Source organism: Mesoplodon bidens (genome assembly GCF_964165515.1).
Source record: "Mesoplodon bidens genome assembly, chromosome: 7".
Taxonomy (NCBI): domain Eukaryota; kingdom Metazoa; phylum Chordata; class Mammalia; order Artiodactyla; family Ziphiidae; genus Mesoplodon; species Mesoplodon bidens.
This window is the reverse complement of record NC_138164.1, coordinates 61,523,931-61,545,044: the sequence shown is the minus strand read 5'-3', so window position 1 is coordinate 61,545,044 and position 21,114 is coordinate 61,523,931. Positions and strand designations below refer to the sequence as shown.

At 40.1% G+C, this 21,114-nt stretch overlaps 1 protein-coding gene across 10 annotated transcripts in view; it reads left to right on the top strand.

The window, feature by feature from the left end:
* The window catches only part of XRRA1 (X-ray radiation resistance associated 1), a 94,500-nt gene that overhangs the window by 26,834 nt on the left and 46,552 nt on the right, over positions 1-21,114 (top strand). For 7 of the 10 annotated variants that reach the window (XM_081240304.1, XM_081240301.1, XM_081240298.1 and 4 more), the window contains 2 exons: positions 11,833-11,961; positions 12,716-12,933. The exons of 1 other annotated variant lie outside the window; for it this stretch is intronic. In XM_081240304.1, coding sequence (XP_081096430.1) covers positions 11,900-11,961; positions 12,716-12,933 — 280 coding nt within the window. In that variant the 5' untranslated portion in view covers positions 11,833-11,899. Of the gene's footprint in view, positions 1-11,816; positions 11,962-12,607; positions 12,934-21,114 lie in introns of those variants that run through there. 2 more of the 10 variants (XM_081240303.1, XM_081240297.1) reach the window with 2 other exon arrangements.

The following is a 21,114-nucleotide window of genomic DNA, read 5'->3' as shown; positions in this document are numbered from 1 at the left end:
TCAAAAGAAAGCTGGAGTAGCAATACTCATATCAGATAAAATAGACTTTAAAATAACGAATATTACAAGAGACAAGGAAGGACACTACATAATGATCAAGGGATCAATCCAAGAAGAAGATATAACAATTATAAATATATATGCACCCAACATAGGAACACCTCAATACATAAGGCAACTGCTGACAGCTATAAAAGAGGAAATCAACAGTAACACAGTAGTAGTAGGGGACTTTAACACCTCACTTACACCAATGGACAGATCATCCAAAATGAAAATAAATAAGGAAACAGAAGCTTTAAATGACACAATAGACCAGATAGATTTAATTGATATTTATAGGACATTCCATCCAAAAACAGCAGATTACACTTTCTTCTCAAGTGTGCACAGAACATTCTCCAGGATAGATCACATCTTGGGTCACAAATCAAGCCTCAGTAAATTTAAGAAAATTGAAATCATACCAAGCATCTTTTCTGACCACAATGCTATGAGATTAGAAATGAATTACAGGGGAAAAAAACGTAAAAAGCACAAACACATAGAGGCTAAACAGTACGTTACTAAATAACCAAGAGATCACTGAAGAAATCAAAGAGGAAATCAAAAAATACCTAGAGACAAATGACAATGAAAACACAATGATCCAAAACCTATGGGATGCAGCAAAAGCAATTCTAAGAGGGAAGTTTATAGCTATACAACCCTACCTCAAGAAACAAGAAAAATCTCAAACAATCTAACCTTACACCTAGAGGAACTAGAGAAAGAAGAACAAACAAAACCCAAAGTTAGCAGAAGGAAAGAAAGATAGAGCAGAAATAAATGAAATAGAAACAAAGAAAACGATAGCAAAGATCAATAAAACTAAAAGCTTGTTCTTTGAGAAGATAAACAAAATTGATTAACCATTAGCCAGACTCATCAAGAAAAAAAGGGAGAGGACTCAAATCAATAAAATTAGAAATGAAAGAGGAGAAGTTACAACAGACACTGCAGAAATACAAAGCATCCTAAGAGACTACTACAAGCAACTCTATGCCCACAAAATGGACAACCTGGAAGAAATGGACAAATTCTTAGAAAGGTATAACCTTCCGAGACTGAACCAGGAAGAGATAGAAAATATGAACAGAGCATTCACAAGTAATGAAATTGAAACTGTGATTAAAAATCTTCCAACAAACAAAAGTCCAGGACCAGATGGCTTCACAGGTGAATTCTATCAAACATTTAGAGAAGAGCTAACACCCATCCTTCTCAAACTCTTCCAAGAAATTACAGAGGAAGGAACGCTCCCAGCCTCATTCTATGAGGCCACTATCACCCTGATACCAAAACCAGACAAAAAGACTACAAAAATAGAAAATTACAGACCAATAACCCTGATGAATATAGATGCAAAAATCTTCAACAAAATACTAGCAAACAGAATCCAACAACACATTAAAAGGATCATACACCATGATCAAGTGGGATTTATCCCAGGGATGCAAGGATTCTTCAATATATGAAAATCAATGTGATACACCATATTAACAAATTGAAGAATAAAAACCATATGATCATCTCAATAGTTGCAGAAAAAGCATTTGACAAAATTCAACACTCTCCAGAAAGTGGGCATTGAGGGATAAAAACTCTCCAGAAAGTGGGCATAGAGGGAACCTACCTCAACCTAATAAAGGTCATATATGACAAACCCACAGCAAACATCATTCTCAGTGGTGAAAAACTGAAAGCATTTCCTCTAAGATCAGGAACAAGACAAGGATGTCCACTCCCACCACTATTATTCAACATAGTTTTGGAAGTCCTAGCCACGGCAATCAAAGAAAAAGAAATAAAAGGAATACAAATTGGAAAAGAAGAAGTAAAACTCTCACTGTTTGCAAATGACATGATACTATACATAGAGAATCCTAAAGATGCCGCCAGAAAACTGCTAGAGCTAATCAATGAATTTGTTAAAGTTGCAGGATACAAAATTAATGCACAGAAATCTCTTGCATTCCTGTATACTAATGATGAACAATCTGAAAGAGATATTAAGGAAACACTCCCATTTACCATTGCAACAAAAAGAATAAAATAGCTAGGAATAAACCTACCTAGGGAGACAAAAGACCTGTATTCAGAAAACTATAAGACACTGATGAAAGAAATTAAAGATGATAAAATAAAAAAGAACGCCAGATAAGTCCCTGGATTCCAAACATATTCCTTTTTGCCTTCAGGGTGTAGCAGCAGTCATACCTATTGTTGATAATATCATTCACCTAGCCAATATAATAAACCCCTGTTTTCCCGCCTGTTGATTCAGTGGAATGAGGAGCCCAAGTGGCCAGTAGTGAACTTAATTTCCAGTTAAGTGGAACTATTCTTATGTCCCCTGTAAAAGTGTTCCTCCCTAGGAAACTAAGACCTCTAAGTCAAGAGTTCAAAGCTGCAGGAATTATAAACTGCAAGTGGATTGTTGTGTATAATTATAAGAGGAGCTGCTTTCATTTTCATTCATTCATTCCTAGGCCCTTGTGCTCTGGTTGTGAGAAAAACAGCATCAATCTTGGTTGCTAGTTTGTGTGACACTCCATCCTGTAACTCCGCACCCCAACCTCACAGTGGATAGTTTGCTAGCTAGTGCAATAAATAAGTTGTCAAAAGACTATCTTGACATTCTATTAGGTCAGCTACTTCTGTGTGATGGAGTATATGGTAAAAAATTAAACTCCATGTCTGTAAGCCCATTATTGTACTTCTTTGCCATGAAATGTGTTCCATGGTTAGAAGCAATGTTATGTGTGCTACCAGAATAATGAATAAGACATTCTCGAAGTCCACAGATTGTGATGCTGGCAGAACATTGTGGTCAGGGATGGAAAATCCATATCTCAAATACATATTTATTTCAGTAAGAAAAAAAATCACTGCCCCTTTTATGAAGGCAGGTGTGCACTGTAGTCACCCTCCTACTGGGTGACTGGCTAATCCTCCCAGAAATGGTGCCATGTTAGGGGCTCAGCATTGGCCTCTGTGGGTGCTCGGCAGGGGTGGTAGGCAGATGTACTTTGTTGAGGGGGAGTGTGTAGCCTCCTTCCCTGCTGCCAAGGCCATTTTGCAAACACCAGGGTATCCAACTGACATTCGTGGAATGGGTCATCTCGTCCACCTGATCACTGAGAGTCTCCTCTGCAGTGGAAGTCTTTGGGAGCATTCACATGGGATAGAGATAGTCCTTACACATCCTTTTCATCCTGAGAGGTCTGTTCACATGATTTCCCCTCAGACCTCCCTGTCAGCAGTTTTACATTATTTTTTCCAAACTTTGACTCTTCAGCTAAACCACTGCCCATGAATCAGCATAGACCTGTACTTCTGGCTGTCTCACCAACCAAGGAAAATGAACAATCAGATATGTTGCTCTAGGTTTTACATATTGGGAGGATTTCTCCTCCCCTGTCTTTCAGAGCCACCTTTGTATGGAGTTATAATCCTGCAACAGTCTGGTTTTGGTTAGTATCAGCATATCATGCAAAATCATTTGTAAACCTAGCTGCAGATTTTTCTCCTACACCCAATGGTCATAGGATGTTTGTTATGGGTTGATGGAGAAGTAACAGTACAGCAGGAGTAGGTATCACAGGAATCTAAGCAATATTAGTTCATGCAACTTTTCCAGGTTTGCTTGAGCCTGACCTCCAATGTTGCTTTCATTTGATGAGGGAGTTCTGCACATTCAATTCATGTTGAACAGCTCAGGAGGCATGGTCACCTTGGTGTCCCATGGTCAGGTGTTCAGTCTCTACCAACATGCAGTAGTAAGCCAGAAACTGTTTTTCATAAGGAAAATAGTTGTCTGCAGAATAGAGCATAACTTTGCTCAAAAATGTTTCTGTAACTGGTGCCTTTAAAAGGCTCTATTCATAGAATGAGCAACCATTGAGGGGGAAAATTACCACTATTAATTATTTTGGGATAACAGGTGAAAACTCAGACTGTCCTTGAAAACCAGGATGTATGTTAACCCTATCTATGCAGCCTTAGACATTTACAGCACAGCTGGACCTACTGAGTAATAACACCCAGTGCCCTTGGCCAAAGACATAATGCCCAAAGAACAGCTTGCATGGCAGTTGGACTTGTTGCAGAGCCTTGCCTTGCTCTGGATCCCACACAAAACTGGCAGCCTCAGTAAATGGATCAGAATAGCACAAATGTTTTATGTATAGCTGCCCAAATCAAAAAAGGCCAACAAAGCTTTGTGCCTTTTTCTTAGTGGCAGGTGGTGAAAGGTGTCTTTCACATTGGAGGTATATTCCAACATGCTCCAGATACCTGGACATCAAGGAAATTAATCAAGGTATCAGTTCCTTGAATTTTTACAAGGTTTACCTCCATCCTGTGGCACACTCCATACTGAGGCTTCTGAGGTATTTGAATTTCCTGCCCATCAGCTCCAATCAACATGGTGTTCTGTGGAATACCAAAATAATCAAGATCCCTGTGCAATAGATTATAATAGGGCTAAAGAGTTGATTTAGCCCCCAGAGAAGAGAACAAAGGTGTACTGCTGTCCATGTCAGGCGAAAGCATACGGCTTCTGGTAGTTCTTGTTCATTGATAAAGAGAAAGAAACATCTGGCATGTCCTTAGCTGTATCACAAGTGCTAGGGGCTGTGTTGATGTGCTACAGTAAGAAGAGTCTACATATGGAACAGCAGCTGAAATTGGAATCACCACTTGATTGAGTTGATAGTAATCTACAGTAATTACTCAAGACCCGTCTTCTGCACAAGCCAAATCAACAAGTTAAACAGGGATGTCATAGGACTCATTATCCTTATACCTTTCCAGTGTTTAGTGTTTGCAGTAATCTCTGCAATTACCTCAGGGTTGTGGAATTATTTTTGATTTACTGTTTTGGAAGCAAAATTCCTAGGGCTTCAATTTGGCCCCTCCTGTTATAATAGCTCTCGCTTTTTTGGTCAGTTAAAAAAATGTGGTTATTCTGTCAGTCGCTTAGTATGTCTATTTATACCTTCAGGAACTGGGGATATAACCACATGGTAGGTTTGTGACTTCACTGGGTCCATTCACAGGCTAAATTTCCATTCTCCCATCAGATCTTCACAATCCCCCACTTTGCATGGTGGGCCACCCATGCCTTTCATATCCCCAGACATTAACACCAATTTGTAGATATTTTCTAGTAACTAGTAATCCTTGAAAGCATTGTTCATTAGAGCTTTCTGTAATGTTGGAAATGTTCTATATCTGCATTGTCCAGTATGGTAGCCACTAGTCATATTGAGCACTTGAAATGTGGTTAGTGTGACTGAGGAGCTGAATATTTCATTTTATTAAGTTTAATTAGTTTTAATTTAAATGTAAATAGTCAGGAACTGAATGAGAGACCATGACTCTCCCTTCGGGCAACTCAAATCACTTTTTTTTTCTCACCAGATCTAGAGTTTTTGGTTATACAGATCACCAATAATTCCAAATTGTCTTAATTCATTTACAGAAATTGAAGTTGTTTGAAGCTAGTCTTCAATCCCTGCAAGGAACACACTGTTTCTAGTTCACACTTCCTCCTAGGATTTAGTCCTCCAATGCCCTAGCTTAAAACAGGGGCAGTTGATTAGGGCTCCCTTTCTGTGGCACACCCTGGACTCCAATTTTTGGCCTCCTGGGCTAACACGGTTGTCAGAATCTCTGCTCAGCTTCTTAGCCTCTCACCCACTTCTGTAGTTAGCAGGGAGCCGTAGGGGAAAAGTGGCCCCAAATGGTACATGAATCCCTTTGGGTTTCCTCCTTCTTCTAAATCTTGGTCCCCCAACTTTTCACAGCTTGTTAGTTCCCAGATGTCTTAAAGAAGATTATTTTTAATGTATATGTTTTGTCTGGATTTTAGAGTTTATACTTAGGGGAGAGTTGCCTCATGTTATTTAGTCTGCAGGACCCAAAGCCTTTCCATTTATTTTGGCCAGGTGCCTAGGTGCCTGGTATGGAACCATTTTAAACTAAACTAAACTAGTTGGATATTTTAGGAAACACTCTGACAATCCAAATTTGGGCTAGAGTTTTCAAGAGGACCAGCCTGCCCTCACCCCTCCCCTTCTCTGTTCACTCCAAGGCAGTTTTCCCCTGGTTGTGGGATGACGGGAATGGGTTTAGTTCTGGTTCACTCTCTCCTGAAGGTACCTCTCTTTAGGATCCCAGATTCATGTGGGGGGTCTCCAGTTACATGCCTGCCTTTGTATAAGATCAGCAAATATCCTTAAGGCAAAAGTGGCTTCTTGTGCTCAGTTTCTGTCTCTGGAGTTTTAGATTTGGGCACACTACTTCCTTACTGTCTTTGCATCTCTTACATGGTTTTATTTATTTATTTTAAAAATTTTTATTGGCGTATAGTTGATTTACAATGTTGTATTAGTTTCAGGTGTACAGCAAAGTGAATCAGTTATATGTATACACATACCCACTCTTTTTTAGATTCTTTTCCCATATAGGTCATTACAGAGTATTGAGTAGAGTTCCCTGTGCTATACAGTAGGTCCTCATTAGTTATCTATTTTGCATATAGTAGTGTGTATATGTCAAGCCCAATCTCCCAATTTATCCCTCCCCGCTCCTTTCCCCCTTGGTAACCATAAGGTTTTTTTCTCCATCTGTGACTGTTTCTGTTTTGTAAATAAGTTTATTTGTACTCTTTTTTTAGATTCCACGTATAAGTGATATCATATGATATTTGTCTTTCTCTGACGTACTTCACTCAGTATGGCAAGCTCTAGGTCCATCCATGTTGCTGCAAATGGCATTATTTTGTTCTTTTCTATAGCTGAGTAATATTCCATTGTATATATGTACCACATCTTCTTTATCCATTTATCTGTCGATGGATATTTAGGTTTCTTCCATGTCCTGGCTGTTGTAAATAGTGCTGCAATGAACATTGGGGTGCATGTATCTTTCCAAAGTATGGTTTGTCTCTGGATATATGCCCAAGAGCAGGATTACTGGATCATATGGTAGCTCTAAATGATGGGTCTTTTTTCTTTTTATACTTTATTCATCATTCTAGTTGTTTTCAAGTGGAAAGTCTTATTACATAAAGTAAGGCAAGTCTCCACTACTCTGCACTTCCTAGTTCTTTACATATAAGAAAAGAAGAATAAATGTACTCCTGCTTACATCAGAGTATCAACTGAAATAATTATGCTTTGAAAGTGATGAGACTCCAGACAACTACTGTTGTCATTTCCTCCCTGCACATCTGTCCACACTCAGTATGCTCTATGGATTCCCCTTTTCTGCCAATCTCTTAAATCTTGGTGGTCCCCCATTGTCCACTCTCAACCCACCGTTTTTCTTAATCTTTACAGTCTTTCTTAGTGGTCTCATCCCTTCCCAAGTCTTAGTTATTTCTCTACTTCACTTCTGTCTTCTGAGCTATACGCCCATGTATCCTGCTTATCATACCAAACTCATCAGACACATGCCCATGCCAACATCTCCTCCTCCTGCGTCCCTGTCCTCAGTGGTGGGCACTGCTCTTCATCTGCTGTGCAGTTGTGTAGGCTAGAAACACGGTCAGCAGCCTGAATTCTTTCCTTCCTCACCTTGCACATCCATTCAATCGCCAGATTCTGTGAATTGTACTTCCTGAATTTTTCTTAAACTTGCCCTTTTCTGTTATCCTCCTGTTTGGTTTCAGTCTCCAGTTTCTCACCTCCCAGTCCATCCTCCTCACCATCAGCCAGAGTGATGTTTCTAAAATGCACATCTGATTCTATCACCGCCCTGCTTAAAGTCCTTCAGCAGCTTCCCAACATTCTAAACTCCATTAACATTGATTACAAGGCTTTTCACGACTTGACTCTGCCTACTTCTCCATCCTCTGTTCTCCTTACTTTTTTCCATTTCACAACATACCTCATCTATTCTGAACTATTTATATCTCCATTTCCGGGTAGATCACAGTGTGTCTGGGTGACTTAGGGGAATCATATTTGACCTATTCCATTTTTAGACTGCTCTCTTACTTGTTTTGACTGACAGCTGATACTTTGCCTCTCCCATTAGGCCTATTCCCTTTCCCCCTTGGACCTCAAGAGTCGGCTTTCAGGCTTGACCAGCACGGAGCAGAGGGGCATTGTGACCTCCTTTTTTCTCATCACTATATTCCTAATCCACTTGAAAGAGCACTAGCTTTTAGCAGCCACATCATTAAGTCCTTTCTTACACAAGCAAGCTGTTAAGCCATGTCCCCCTCATCCTGTGTTTGCATGGTGGGTTTTCTGTATCTTATCACAGAAGCTGAACTGAATTTGAACAGTGTTTGCTGAATTTCATCTTGTTTGCTATAGTCCTTGGTCTAGTCTGTTGAACAATAATTTTAGCCTAATCCAAAGTCTTACAATGTAAAGTAAAAGAAATCCTCTTCCATCATATAGATAGAGGGAGGAACTGACTAGGCCCAGAGATGCTTGACACCAAGTAGAAATCACATAGCAAGCAAAGCAGCAGCACCACCAGAACCAGAGCCCAGGTCTCCTGATCCCCACTCCTATGCTTTTTCTGATATGGGACACGAGTTCCCATTCCTGAATGGGAATCCAACCACTGGGGCATATGTCTACCTGCTAAAAAATTCCATTAAAGCTATCAGATTTTAGGGGCTTCCCTGGTGGCACAGTGGTTGAGAGTCCGCCTGCCGATGCAGGCGACATGGGTTCGTGCCCCGATCCAGGAAGATCCCACATGCCGCGGAGCGGCTGGGCCCGTGAGCCGTGGCCGCTGAGCCTGCGCGTCCAGAGCCTGTGCTCCGCAACGGGAGAGGCCACAACAGTGAGAGGCCCACGTACGGCAAAAAAAAAAAAAAAAAAAAAGCTATCAGATTTTAAATCGTATCAATTCCTTTTGCCAAGAGAAGGTATAATAAAAATAGCACTACTCTGAACAGCTGGAAACCTCGGTTTCTCCATTACTGACAGACGCCTGCCACTTCAAAAAGCTCTTCTCCCAAAACTGCCACGGGAAGGGCTCACTGGGGGAGTCTGATGCTTTCCTGTGAAGCTTTGCATCTTGTGTTCCTCACCTACCTATTGATGGCCCCCCTATTTTAACACATCTATTTTAGTGACAGAATGAAACTTCTCTATGTTATAATTAGAGTTGAACTTTAAAAAGGTTTGTTATGGGTCTTAAGAGGAGTTTTTTGAAGGCTTATTTCTTAGCTGTTTCATATTCCACTGGAGTGAAATAAAGATTGGCCAGTTATTTATAAATCAACAGAGCTTCTGGGCACCGTCCTGTAGTTGCTTTCAGGTAGATTAAAACGTCAGTGTATGAAAGTTGGTCCTTTCAGGAAGAGGAAAAGAGTCATCCATGACCCTGAAAAGTACCATGAACTAAAGGCTTCTTTCCTTCTCTATTGAGTTTCTCTGGTCTTTGGACTTCAAGCCTCTTCCCCCACACCTTGCCAGTGCTCTTTCGGAAACCATATCTGACCTGTGCCTTTTTTTTAGTCAGAACTATCATGGTTATAATCTACAGAAATCCGTCAACATTAGAGTGACAAAAAGGGAGGAATTTACTATAAGAACAACGGGGCATCTAACAGCCATGCCTTAGGGACATACTGAATGTAGGTCCTGAGCATTGTGGAACAGCCCAGAAATTCTGTCTCTCAGCTTTCACATATGCTCGTCTCTGTGACTCTCTCCATTTGTCTTTACAGGTGAGCACCTGTCTCTCTCTGGGCCCCATGATGGGCCACACATGACCGGCCAGAGCTCCTAAAAATATTACAGCTCCAGCCACAAAGCAATGATTTTTCTCCTGTTCCTCTCCCTCTCTCGCAGTTCTTAAGAACATGGCAAATTCCCTCTCCATTCTTTTTTTTTTTTTCGGCCACGCCATGCAGCTTATGGGATTTTAGTTTCCCAACCAGAGATCAAACCCGGGCCCTCAGCAGTGAGAGCATGGAGTCTTAACCCTTAACCGCTGGACTGCCAGGGAATTCCCTCCCTCTCCGTTCTTCATGGTTTAGCTTAAACACTGCCTTCCCTGAGTCCTCCCCACCGGGGTGGGTGACTCCCATCACGCTTCATGCCTGCCTCTGCTGTAGCATTTGTCTCACTGTGTGCTGTTCATCCATCTCCTCCACGAGACTCTAATAAGCACCTTGAAAGGGGGATGGGTTCTTTTTTTTTTGTTTTTTTTGTTTTTTTTTTTTTTTGAGGTACGCGGGCCTCTCACTGTTGTGGCCTCTCCCGTTTCAGAGCACAGGCTCCGGACGCGCAGGCTCAGCGGCCATGGCTCACGGGCCTAGCCACTCCGTGGCATGTGGGATCCTCCCGGACCGGGGCACAAACCCGCGTCCCCTGCATAGGCAGGCGGACTCTCAACCACTGCGCCACCAGGGAAGCCCGGGATGGGTTCTTTTTCTCTTTGTATTCCCAGTCCCTGGCTCCACAAATGTGTTGAAGAAATTCATGAGTGTGAATGAATGAATGAATGAATGACTACACGGCTGGCTATATGCTGTCTTGAAATTCATCTTTGAAATATTCCTGCCTTTAGGTGTACTCTTACAGTCCTTTTGGACTTTTGAACTCATTGCCTACCTTTGTCAAGTTCTCTCCAGCCCAGCCAACAGCTACCCTTCCACTTCCCCACCCTTTAATCCACAGAGAGCTTGAAGATGTGATGTGAGAGGCAGGTGCTGCTGTGAGAAGGGCCTGGGGTTTGGAGTCGAGTTTGAGCTCTACCACTTTCTGGCTGTGAGATTTTGGGCAAGGGACTCTGAGTTTGAATTTCTTCATCTGAAAAGGAGATGGATAACACCAGTCTTTCTCAGTGCTATTCTAACATGACATGTATAAAACAGCTAACAATTCCAGGAATGCAGTAGGCTCAGAAGAAAGGCTGCTTTCCTGTCCTCTTACTGAAGGCACGTCTGTGATTTACGTATGTGTATGTGTTTTGTGACTGGATATCCCTATGTGTTTGTTTTCGTGTATACAGAGGATGGAGTTGGAGGGAGGAATGAAAACACGATGTGAGTCATCTGCCTTTCGTGTGCTTAAAAGTAAATACCTAGGCCTCATCCACCTGGGGACACAAATGAGGTCACATCATTGATGGTAGTACCACCATCAGTGATGCCACCACTTCCTGCCCCACCTATGTGATTCAGGACCTCAGCCTGTTAAATCCCACTCTCAGGTGTTTCTGGGAATCCTCAGAGAGTTTGAATTTAAGAAAAGACTTCCCAATTCCATACTGACGTGTGCACTTCACCAAGTCACTTTAGAGGAGAGCCTCGCTGTGGCTAGGGATGGTGCCCTTCATCTATCCTACCTTACCCCACTTAATCTCTGCCAAGGGCACTGTCTCCTGGTACTTCCATGGCTACCACTTCTTGGGGTGACACAGCATACTTGGGAGTCTGCCCTGACCCCAAATTGTGTAGTGTTGTTCCTACAGAATGCTTCTCATAACTCTGTCACCCTGGTGTTTTCCATGAACATTACTAGTGCCCCTCCATCCTGCTGCAAACTGGTCTCACTGAGTCCATCAGTGAATATATACAACCTTTCTCCATACAAAAGATTGTATGTGTGAGTGGGGTTTGGGGAAGGGGGTCAGTTGAAGAGGGAATTACACCTTTTGGTCCCTCACTGCGGAGACCACTCTTGGGCACTAGAGAAGTTCCCAAGCTGGTTAGGCCTCTTGATTGATTTCCTGTCCTCCATTTCTTCCTGGGAATGGTAGAGCTTGTCCCCTGCCCTTGTTCATTACCCAAGCTCTTTGCGCCCACAGGGAGGCGTATGTAACATCGCCGACCAGCAAGAGGTACATCCTGAGGTTTCCGGCGCTAGAGACACTGATGCTGGATGACAACAAACTCTCCAACCCCAGTTGCTTTGCCAGCCTGGCCGGGCTCAGGAGGTAAAAGCTACAAGCCTCTCTCTGCAGGGCCCTCTATTACCCCCAGCCTTGCTCACACCTTGAGTGCTGCTCTGGAAGCCAAAATGCCTGGGTTTAAATCCCAGCTCCATCACTTATCTCTGCTGTGTGGCCATGGGTAAGTCATCTCCCCGCTGAGCTTTAGCTCAAGCCAAAAAGTGAGGCATCAGTAAAGATATTTCTGATCACGTGACTAGATTAGAAGCAGTCAAGAGAAGGGGTAGGAGGAGATACGGGATCCTGACCCTAAGAGAGGAGCCAAAAAAAAAAAAAAGAATCAGAATCAGAAAGGTAAGTTAAACTCTGAGCTCTACCTGTAGTTGGCCCTCTGTATCTGGGTTTTGCGTCCACAGATTCAACCAACATAGAACCCACAGATATGGAGGGCTGACTATATTTGGTTAAAGTAATGAAATGCTGGCATTTAAATGGTTAAGTTTTAGATCCCTGGAAAATTTACTTTGGATTCAAATACCATTTACTGAACACTACTTTGTGACAGCATTTACATATGTGTCATTTAATTTTCACAAGACCCTTGAAAGGTTAATAAATACTATCCCCATTTTAGAGATAGGGACATTGAGGCCCAGAGAGGGTAAGTCACTGGCTCAAGGTCACCCAAGAGGAGTAACTGTCGAAGCCTGATTCCATGTTCTTTCCCTAAAGTTGCTTGGTAAATGTCCCTGAGGTATCATTACTGCTGTGATTCTGTATTCACTTTCCTTAATTGAAGACTGAAGAAGTTAAGCCTGGACCAAAACAAGATTTTCCGGATCCCGTACCTACAGCAGGTTCAGCTCCGAGATGGGTCTGGAGAATGGGTTGGAGGCAGGGGGAGTCCCAGGAAAGAGCCCCAATCCATGCTGCAGCCCAAGTCGTGGATATTTGAGGCCTCGGATGACCAACCGGATTATACTGTACTGCCCATGAAAAAGGATGTTGACCAGACAGGTTAGTGATACCACTTGTTGCAGATGCTAGTCCCATGGTGTGATAAGCTTCCAAGAGTTTATTCTGAGAGTCTGCGGCTCCCTGGGGGAGCTGCTGCTTTTCAACTGCTGAGCCAGGGGAGATCGCAGTCCTACATGAACTATTTCTATAACTTCCTAACTGGTTCTGTCAGTCAAGATGCTTTTACAACCCAGTTACAATTGGATTTTTTCCTTTTTATCTCAAATAATGAGAAACTGAGAAGTAAGGCTTTCCAGAGGTGGTTAATTCTGGGGTGCATTGATATTCTCAAGGGGCTCAGGCTCTTTCCATCCTCTCCTCTCCATCCTTGGCCTGCTTGCTTGTCCTTTTTGCTTGTTCTTTCAGGCTGGTTCCCATTGAGGTCTCAAGGTTGCTACCACAGTCCCAAGAATCACATCCAGATGGCAACATTTGGAGGCAGAAAATGAAAGAACCGTTACCTTTATTATAAACCAAAATCCCTTTAATGCATGAGTGTATTTGTGGATTACATATTCTGCTCCACTGATCTAATTCTCTATTACTATGTCAATACCACACTGTTTTTCCTTAACATTTATTTTAAACTGAGGAATAATTTACATAGAGTAAAATACAGAAATCTTGTGCAGAGCTTGAGTTTTTACATATATATACTCTTTTAACTATCACCCATATTACAATATAGAACGTTTTCAACATCCCATGTGGTAACCTCCCAATCAGTATCTCTAAGAATAACCACTGTTCTGACTTCTGTCAACACAGATGAGTCTCGCCTGATTTGAAATTCATGTATCACTCAACGTTAAATCCGTGGGATTCATTCATGTTGTTGCCTATGTCAGTGGTTCACTCTTTTTTTTTTTCTCTTATTTATTCCATTTATACCACAATTTATTTACACTTTTTACTGTTGATAGACATTTTACTTATTTCTATTTGGGAGCTATTATGGATAAAGCTGCTGTGAACATTTTTTTTACACATCTTTTGGTGGACATAAGCACTTGCTTCTGTTGGGTATATACCCAGGAGTGGAATTGCTGAGCTTCAGAGTGTAAAAGTTTGTTTAGCATTAGTGGATACTGCCAAATACTTTTCCAATGGGGTTGTAGCAATTTTCAATCCCATATTAATGTAAGAGATTTCCAGTTATTCCATATCCTCACAAATACTTGATACCATCAGTCTTTTTCATTTTACTGGTTTTGGTAGATAGGTAGTGATATCTCATTGTGGTTTCGATTTGCATTTCTCAAGTGACTAATGATGTTGAGTATCTTTTTATATGTTTATTGGTCACTTTGATATCCTCTTTTGGACATGCTTATTCGCCTCTTGCCTGTATTTAAATTGGGTTGTGTATCCTTTTTGTTGTTGTTGTTGATTTGAGTCCTTTATGTATCTTGGATACAAGTTCCTGGTAGATCCATATATCACAGAAATCTTTTCTCAGTCTGTGGCTTGCTTTTTCATATTACTGGTGAATTTTGGTGAACAGAAGTTCTTAATTTTAATGAAATCCAATTCATCAATCTTTATAGTTAGTGCTTTCTATTTCCTGATCAAGACTTCTTTACATGTCTCAAGCCATGAAGATATTTTTCTGTATTTCCTTCTAGAAGCTTGATTATTTTAGTTTTTACATTTGGTCTATGATCTATCTAGAATTAATTTTTGTATATAGTGTGAGGTAGAGTCAAAGTTAACTCTTTTATATGGATATCTGATTGACCCAGCACCATTTGTTGAAAAGACTATATCATTTTCCCCACTGAGTTGTTGGGGAGGCATTGTGGTAAGGCAGGTGACAGTGTATGTATCTAAACAACTGTAGCTTTGTAACAAGTTTTGACAACTGATGGTGAAATTCTACAGCTGTGATGTTCTTCTTCAAAATTGCTACAGGTATTGTAAGACCTTTGCATACAAACAGTATGCAAATTCTATGCAAATTTTAGAATCAGCTTATCAACTTCCAAACAAAATCCTGCTGGGATTTTGATTGGAATTGCATTGAACCTACAGACCAATTTGGAGAGAATTGCCTCATTAAAATAATATATCCTACCATTTTTTAGATCTTTTAAAATTCTCAACAATGCTTTGTAGGCTTCAATGGCAAGGTTATGCATATCTTTCATTAGATTTATTCCTAGGTATTTGGTCTTCTTTATGCTATCATCAATGGTATTGCTTTTTTATATTTCATTTCCAATATTGAACATGTATCCAGTAACCTTTCTAAATTCACTTAGCACTTTTAGTCATTTGCATGTTGTTTCGGATTACCTGTGTTCACAATCGTGACGTTTACAGATAATGACCATTTCATTTATTCCCTACCAATCTTATGCCTCTTATGCCTTTTTATTTCTTTATTTCACTGGCTAAGACTTCTAGTACGATGTTGAGAGAAGTGATAGTGAACATCCTTGTGTTGTTCCCAACCTCAGGGGGAAACTGTTCACTATTTCAAAATTATGAGTTAGCTGTAGATATTTTTGTAAATGCCTTTTATCAGATTAAAGAAATTTCTTTGTTTTCCTAGTTTGCTGACAGTTTTTATTATGCATGGGTATTGAATTTTGTCAAATGCTTTTTCTGCATCTATTGAGACAATCATGTGATTTTTCTTTAATCTATTAATATGGTTCATTACATTGATTTTTTTAAAGTTCAGTTAATATCTGTCACCATACCTAGTTACAAAAAAATTTTTTTCATGTAATGAGAACTTTAAAGATCCACTCTCCTAGCTACTTTCAAATACACAATACAGTATTGTTAGCTATAGTCACCACGCTATATTCATTACATTCCCATATATAACTGGGAATTTGTACCTTTTCACCCCTTCACCCATTTCGCCCACCCCCCCATCCCCTGCCTCAGGCAGCCACCAGTCTGTTCTTTATATCCATGAGCTCAGTCTTTTTGTTTTGGTTTGGGTTGGTTTTTCTTTAGATTCCACATTTAAGGGAGATCATATGGTATTTATCTTTTTCTGTCTGGCTTATTTCACTTTACATAATGCCTTCAGGGCCTAACCATGTTGTTGCAAATGGCAAGGTATCATTCTTTTTTACGGCTGAATAATTTACATATGTGTGTGTGTGTACATATATATAAAATCACATTTTCCTTATCCATTCGTCCATGGATGGACATTTAGGTTGTTTCTGTGTCTTGGCTATTGTAAATGATGCTGCAATGAACATAAGGGTGCATTTTATTTTCTTTGGGTAAATACCCAGAAGTGGAACTTCTGGATCATATTGTAGTTCTGTTTTCAGTTTTTTTGATGAACCTCCATACTGTTTTCCATAATAGCTGCACCAATTTACATTCCCACCAACAGTGCACAACAGTTCCCTTTTCTCCACATCCTCGCCAACCCTTGTTATTTCTTTTCTTTTTGATAACAGCCATTCTAACAGGTGTGAGGTAATATCTCATTGTGGTTTTGATTTGCTTCTCCTTGATGATTAGTGATGTTGAGCATATTTTCATGTACCTGTAGGCCATTTGCATGTCTTCTTTGGAAAGATGTCTATTCATATCCTCTTGATTCTTTGTTTTTTTGCTATTGAGTTTTCTGAGTTGTTTTTTTTTTTAAAGGGACACAGCACATTTTATTTTATTTATTTATTTATTTATTTATTTTGCGATACGTGGGCCTCTCACTGTTGTGGCCTCTCCTGTTGCGGAGCACGGGCTCCGGCCGCGCAGGCTCAGCGGCCATGGCTCACGGGCCTAGCCGCTCCGCAGCATGTGGGATCCTCCTGGACCGGGGCACGAACCCATGTCCCCTGCATTGGCAGGTGGACTCTCAACCACTGCGCCAACAGGGAGGCCCCTCTGAGTTTTTTAAAAATATATTTGGATAGTAACCCCTTGTCCAGATATAGAATTTAAAAATATGTTCTCCCATTCAGTAGGTTGTCTTTTCATTTTGTTGATGGTTCCCTTTGCCGTGCAAAAGCTTTTTAGTTTGATATAATCCCACCTGTTTATTTTATATCAATTTTTGAATGTTGAACCAGACTTGCATTCCCAGGATAAACCCCACTTGGTCATGATTTAACTTGCTGATTGATATTTTGTCAAGGATTTTGAAATCTATGTTCAGGAGATATGTGGGTATATTAGTTTCTTTTGTTATAATGTTCTTGTCAGGATTTACAGTCAAAGTTATGTTTGCCTCATAAAATGTGTTTGGAGAAATATTCACTGTTTTTCTGTTGCTTGGGAAAGTTTGTATAAGATTGAGATTATATCTTCCTTAAATTTTGGAAGAATTCACCATGAAGCCATCTGAGCCTGGGCTTTCCTTTGTGGGAAGAGGTTGGATTTATTAAAATTCAGAAGCTTGGAAGAGAAGCCCTTTAGAGCTTGGCTGCTGGTGTCTCTGAGCTAGAGGGGCCTCATGGAGCTGAGACCCCAGATCTCTGCAAGGAGGAGACTGACTGGCTGGTGCTGGTATCCCTGAAGCTGGTTTATAAAGGTTGGAAAACTGCAAACTGGATTCAGCTGCTGCTGGGGAGGGACTTGCTGAAGCTGGGATAAAGTGACATTACTCCAGCAACATTCATATCACGAGCAGTTGGGAAACCCATGGGAAGCAGACTGGTGGAAGCAAGCCTTTTCTTCCTCTTCCAGCTTTGCAGTCTCCCCCTAGCCCCAACCCCTATTGTCAGAGTCTTTAACAGGAAAGCAGCTGGCAAAGCAGAAAAATGGTTTTCAGAACCCCAGCTCCAGCATCTCAAAGCAGAATAGAGAAGGGTGGGTTTGAAATTAAAAAATAATAGCTTAATAATTGGCACAATTATGTTACTCAGATTTTCCCCAAGATTATTTTTGTGTCTACTTGGTTTGTTAACTTTGGAAACAGGTATATTAAAGTCTCTTACCACTATTGTGGGTTTGTCAGTGTCTCCTATGTTTCTGGCACTTTTTATTACTAAATTGGTTCAGTTCCATTATGAGGATCATGACTATTACCTAGTACCTTGTATCTTTTAATCACTGTAAAATATTCCACCTTATCTTAATACTTTTGGCCTCAGCCTGGGCCTCCATTTTGTTTGATATGAACACTTATTTTGTAATATCTCAAAAACAATATAACCCTCCTATTTTCCCCAGTATGGGTCTTTTTCTTTTAATAGAAGAATTTAACTCACTCACATTGTGATTATTGATGTTTTGATTTATTTCTATCATCAGTAGTGTATATTTTCTTTTTTTAAACGTTTAATATATATTCTTTTTTTCCTTTTTTAAATTAAAATATAGTTGATTTACAATATTGTATTAGTTTGAGGTGTACATCGGAGTGATTCAGTTATACATATATATGTATATATCTATATTCTTTTTTCCCAATTCTTTTCCATTTTAGTTTATTACAAGATAGTGAAAATAGTTCCCTGCACTATACAGTAAATCCTTGTTGTTTATCTACTTTATATATAGTGGTATGCATCTGTTAATCCCATACTCCCAGTTATGCCTCTCCCTTCTTCCCCTTTGGTAACGATGAGTTTCTTTTCTATATCTTTGAGTCTGTTTGTTTTTTGTAAATAAGTTTATTTATACTATTTTTTAGGTTCCACATATAAGTGATATCATATATTTGTCTTTCTCTGTCTGACTTACTTCACTTAGTATAATCTGTAGGTCCGTGCGTGTTGTTGCAAATGGCATTATTTCATTCTTTTATATGGCTGAGTAGTATTCTATTTGTGTGTATCACATCTTCTTTATCCATTCATCTGTTTATGGACACTTAGGTTGCTTCCATGTCATGGCTATTGTAAATAGTGCTGCTATGAACATTGAGGATGCATGTTTCACTTTGAATTAGAGTTTTCATCTTTTCTGGATATATGCCCAAGAGCGGGATTGCTGTATCATATGGTAACTCCATTTTTAGTTTTTTAAGGAACCTCCATACTGTTTTCCATACTGGCTGCACCAATTTACATTCCCACCAACAGTGTACAAGGGTTCCCTTTTCTCCATACCTGCTCCAGCATTTATTATTGGTAGACTTTTAGATGATGGCCCTTCTGATTGGTGTGAGGTGATACCTCATTGTAGTTTTTTTTTTTTTTTTTGCGGTATGTGGGCCTCTCACTGTTGTGGCCTCTCCTGTTGCGGAGCACAGGCTCCGGACGCGCAGGCCCAACGGCCATGGCTCACGGGCCCAGCCGCTCTGCGCATGTGGGATCTTCCCAGACCGGGGCACGAACCCGTGTCCCCTGCATCGGCAGGCGGACTCTCAACCACTGCGCCATCAGGGAAGCCCACTCATTGTAGTTTTGATTTGCATTTCTCTAATAATTAGCAATGTTGAACATCTTTTCATGTGCCTGTTGGCCACCTGTATGTCTTCAATAGAGAATGTCTATTTACGTCTTCTGCCCATTTTTTTGATTGGGTTGTTTATTTTTTGTTATTGAGTTGTATGAGCTGTTTGTATATTATTATTAACGCATTGTCAGTTGCATCATTTTCAAGTATTTTCTCCTACTCTGTAGGTTGTCTTTTTGTTTTGTTTTATGGTTTCCTTTGCTGTGCAAAAGCTTGCAGTTTGATTAGGTCCCATTTGTTTATTTTTGCTTTTATTTCTATTGCCTTGGAAGACTGACCTAAGAAAACGTTGATGATTTATGTCAGAGAACGTTTTGCCTATGTTCTCTTCTAGGAGTTTTATGGTGTCATGTCTTATATTTATGTCTTTAAGTCATTTTAAGTTTATTTTTGTGTATAGTGTGAGGGAGTGTTCTAACTTCATTGCTTTACATGTGGCTGTCCAGCTTTCCCAACACCATTTGCCAAAGAGACTTTCTTTACTCTATTGTATGTTCTTGCCTCCTTTGTCAAAGCTTAATTGACCATAGGTGTGTGGGTTTATTTCTGGGCTCTCTATTCTGTTCCATTGATTTATGTCTGTTTTTGTGCCAATACCATGCTGTTTTGATTACTGTAGCTTTGTAGTATTGTCTGAAGTCTGGGAGCCTTATTCCTCCAACTTTGTTCTTTTTTCCTCAGGATTGCTGTGGCAACTTTGGGTCTTTTATGGTTCTATATAAATTTTAAGATTATTTGTTCTAGTTTTGTAAAATATGTTGGGTAATTTGATAAGGATCGCATTAAACTGTAGATTGCTTTGGATAGTATGGCCATTTTAACAACATTCATTCTTCCAATCCAAGAGCGTGGTATATCTTTCCATTTCTTTAAATCATCTTCATTTCCTTTATCTATGTTTTATAGTTCTCAGCATATAAGTCTTTCACCTACTTGATCATGTTTATTCCTAGGTATTTTATTCTTTTTGATGTGATTTTAAAAGGGATCTTTTTTACTTTCTCTTTCTGATATCTCATTGTTAGTGTAAAGAATTGCAACTGATTTCTGTATGTTAATCTTGTATCCTGCTACCTTGCTGAATTCATTTATCAGTTCTAGTAGTTTTTGTGTGGAGTCTTTAGGGTTTTCTATATATAGTATAATGTCATCTGCATATAATGACAATTTTACCTCTTCCCTTCCAGTTTATTTATTTATTTTTAATATTTATTTATTATTATTTTTTTATTTTGGCTGTGCTGGGTCTTAGTTGTGGCACGTGGGATCTTTTTTTTTTTTTTTTTTAGTTTCAGCATGCAGACTTCTTAGTTGCGCCATGCATGTGGGATCTAGTTCCCCGACCAGGGGTCACACCTGGGCCCCCTGCGTTGGGAGCGTGGAGTCTTACCCACTGGACCACCAGGGAAGTCCCTCCCTTTCCGTTTAGATACTTTTTATTTCTTTTTCTTATCTCATTGCTGTGGTTAGGACTTACAATACTGTGTTGAATAGAAGTGGTGAGAGTGGGCATCCTTGTCTTGTTCCAGATTTTAGCTGTAAGGCTTCCAGCTTTTCACAGTTGAGTATTATGTTGGCTATAGGTTTGTCATAAATAGCTTTTATTAATTTGAGATACGTTCTCTCTATACCCACTTTTGATGAGAGTTTTTATCATGAATGGATGCTGAATTTTATCAAATGCTTTTTCTGCATCTATTGAAATGACTGTGTGGTTATTGTCATTTCTTCTGTTGATGTGGTGTATCACATTGATTTGCGTATGTTGAACCATCCTTGAACTCCTGGGATGAATCCAAC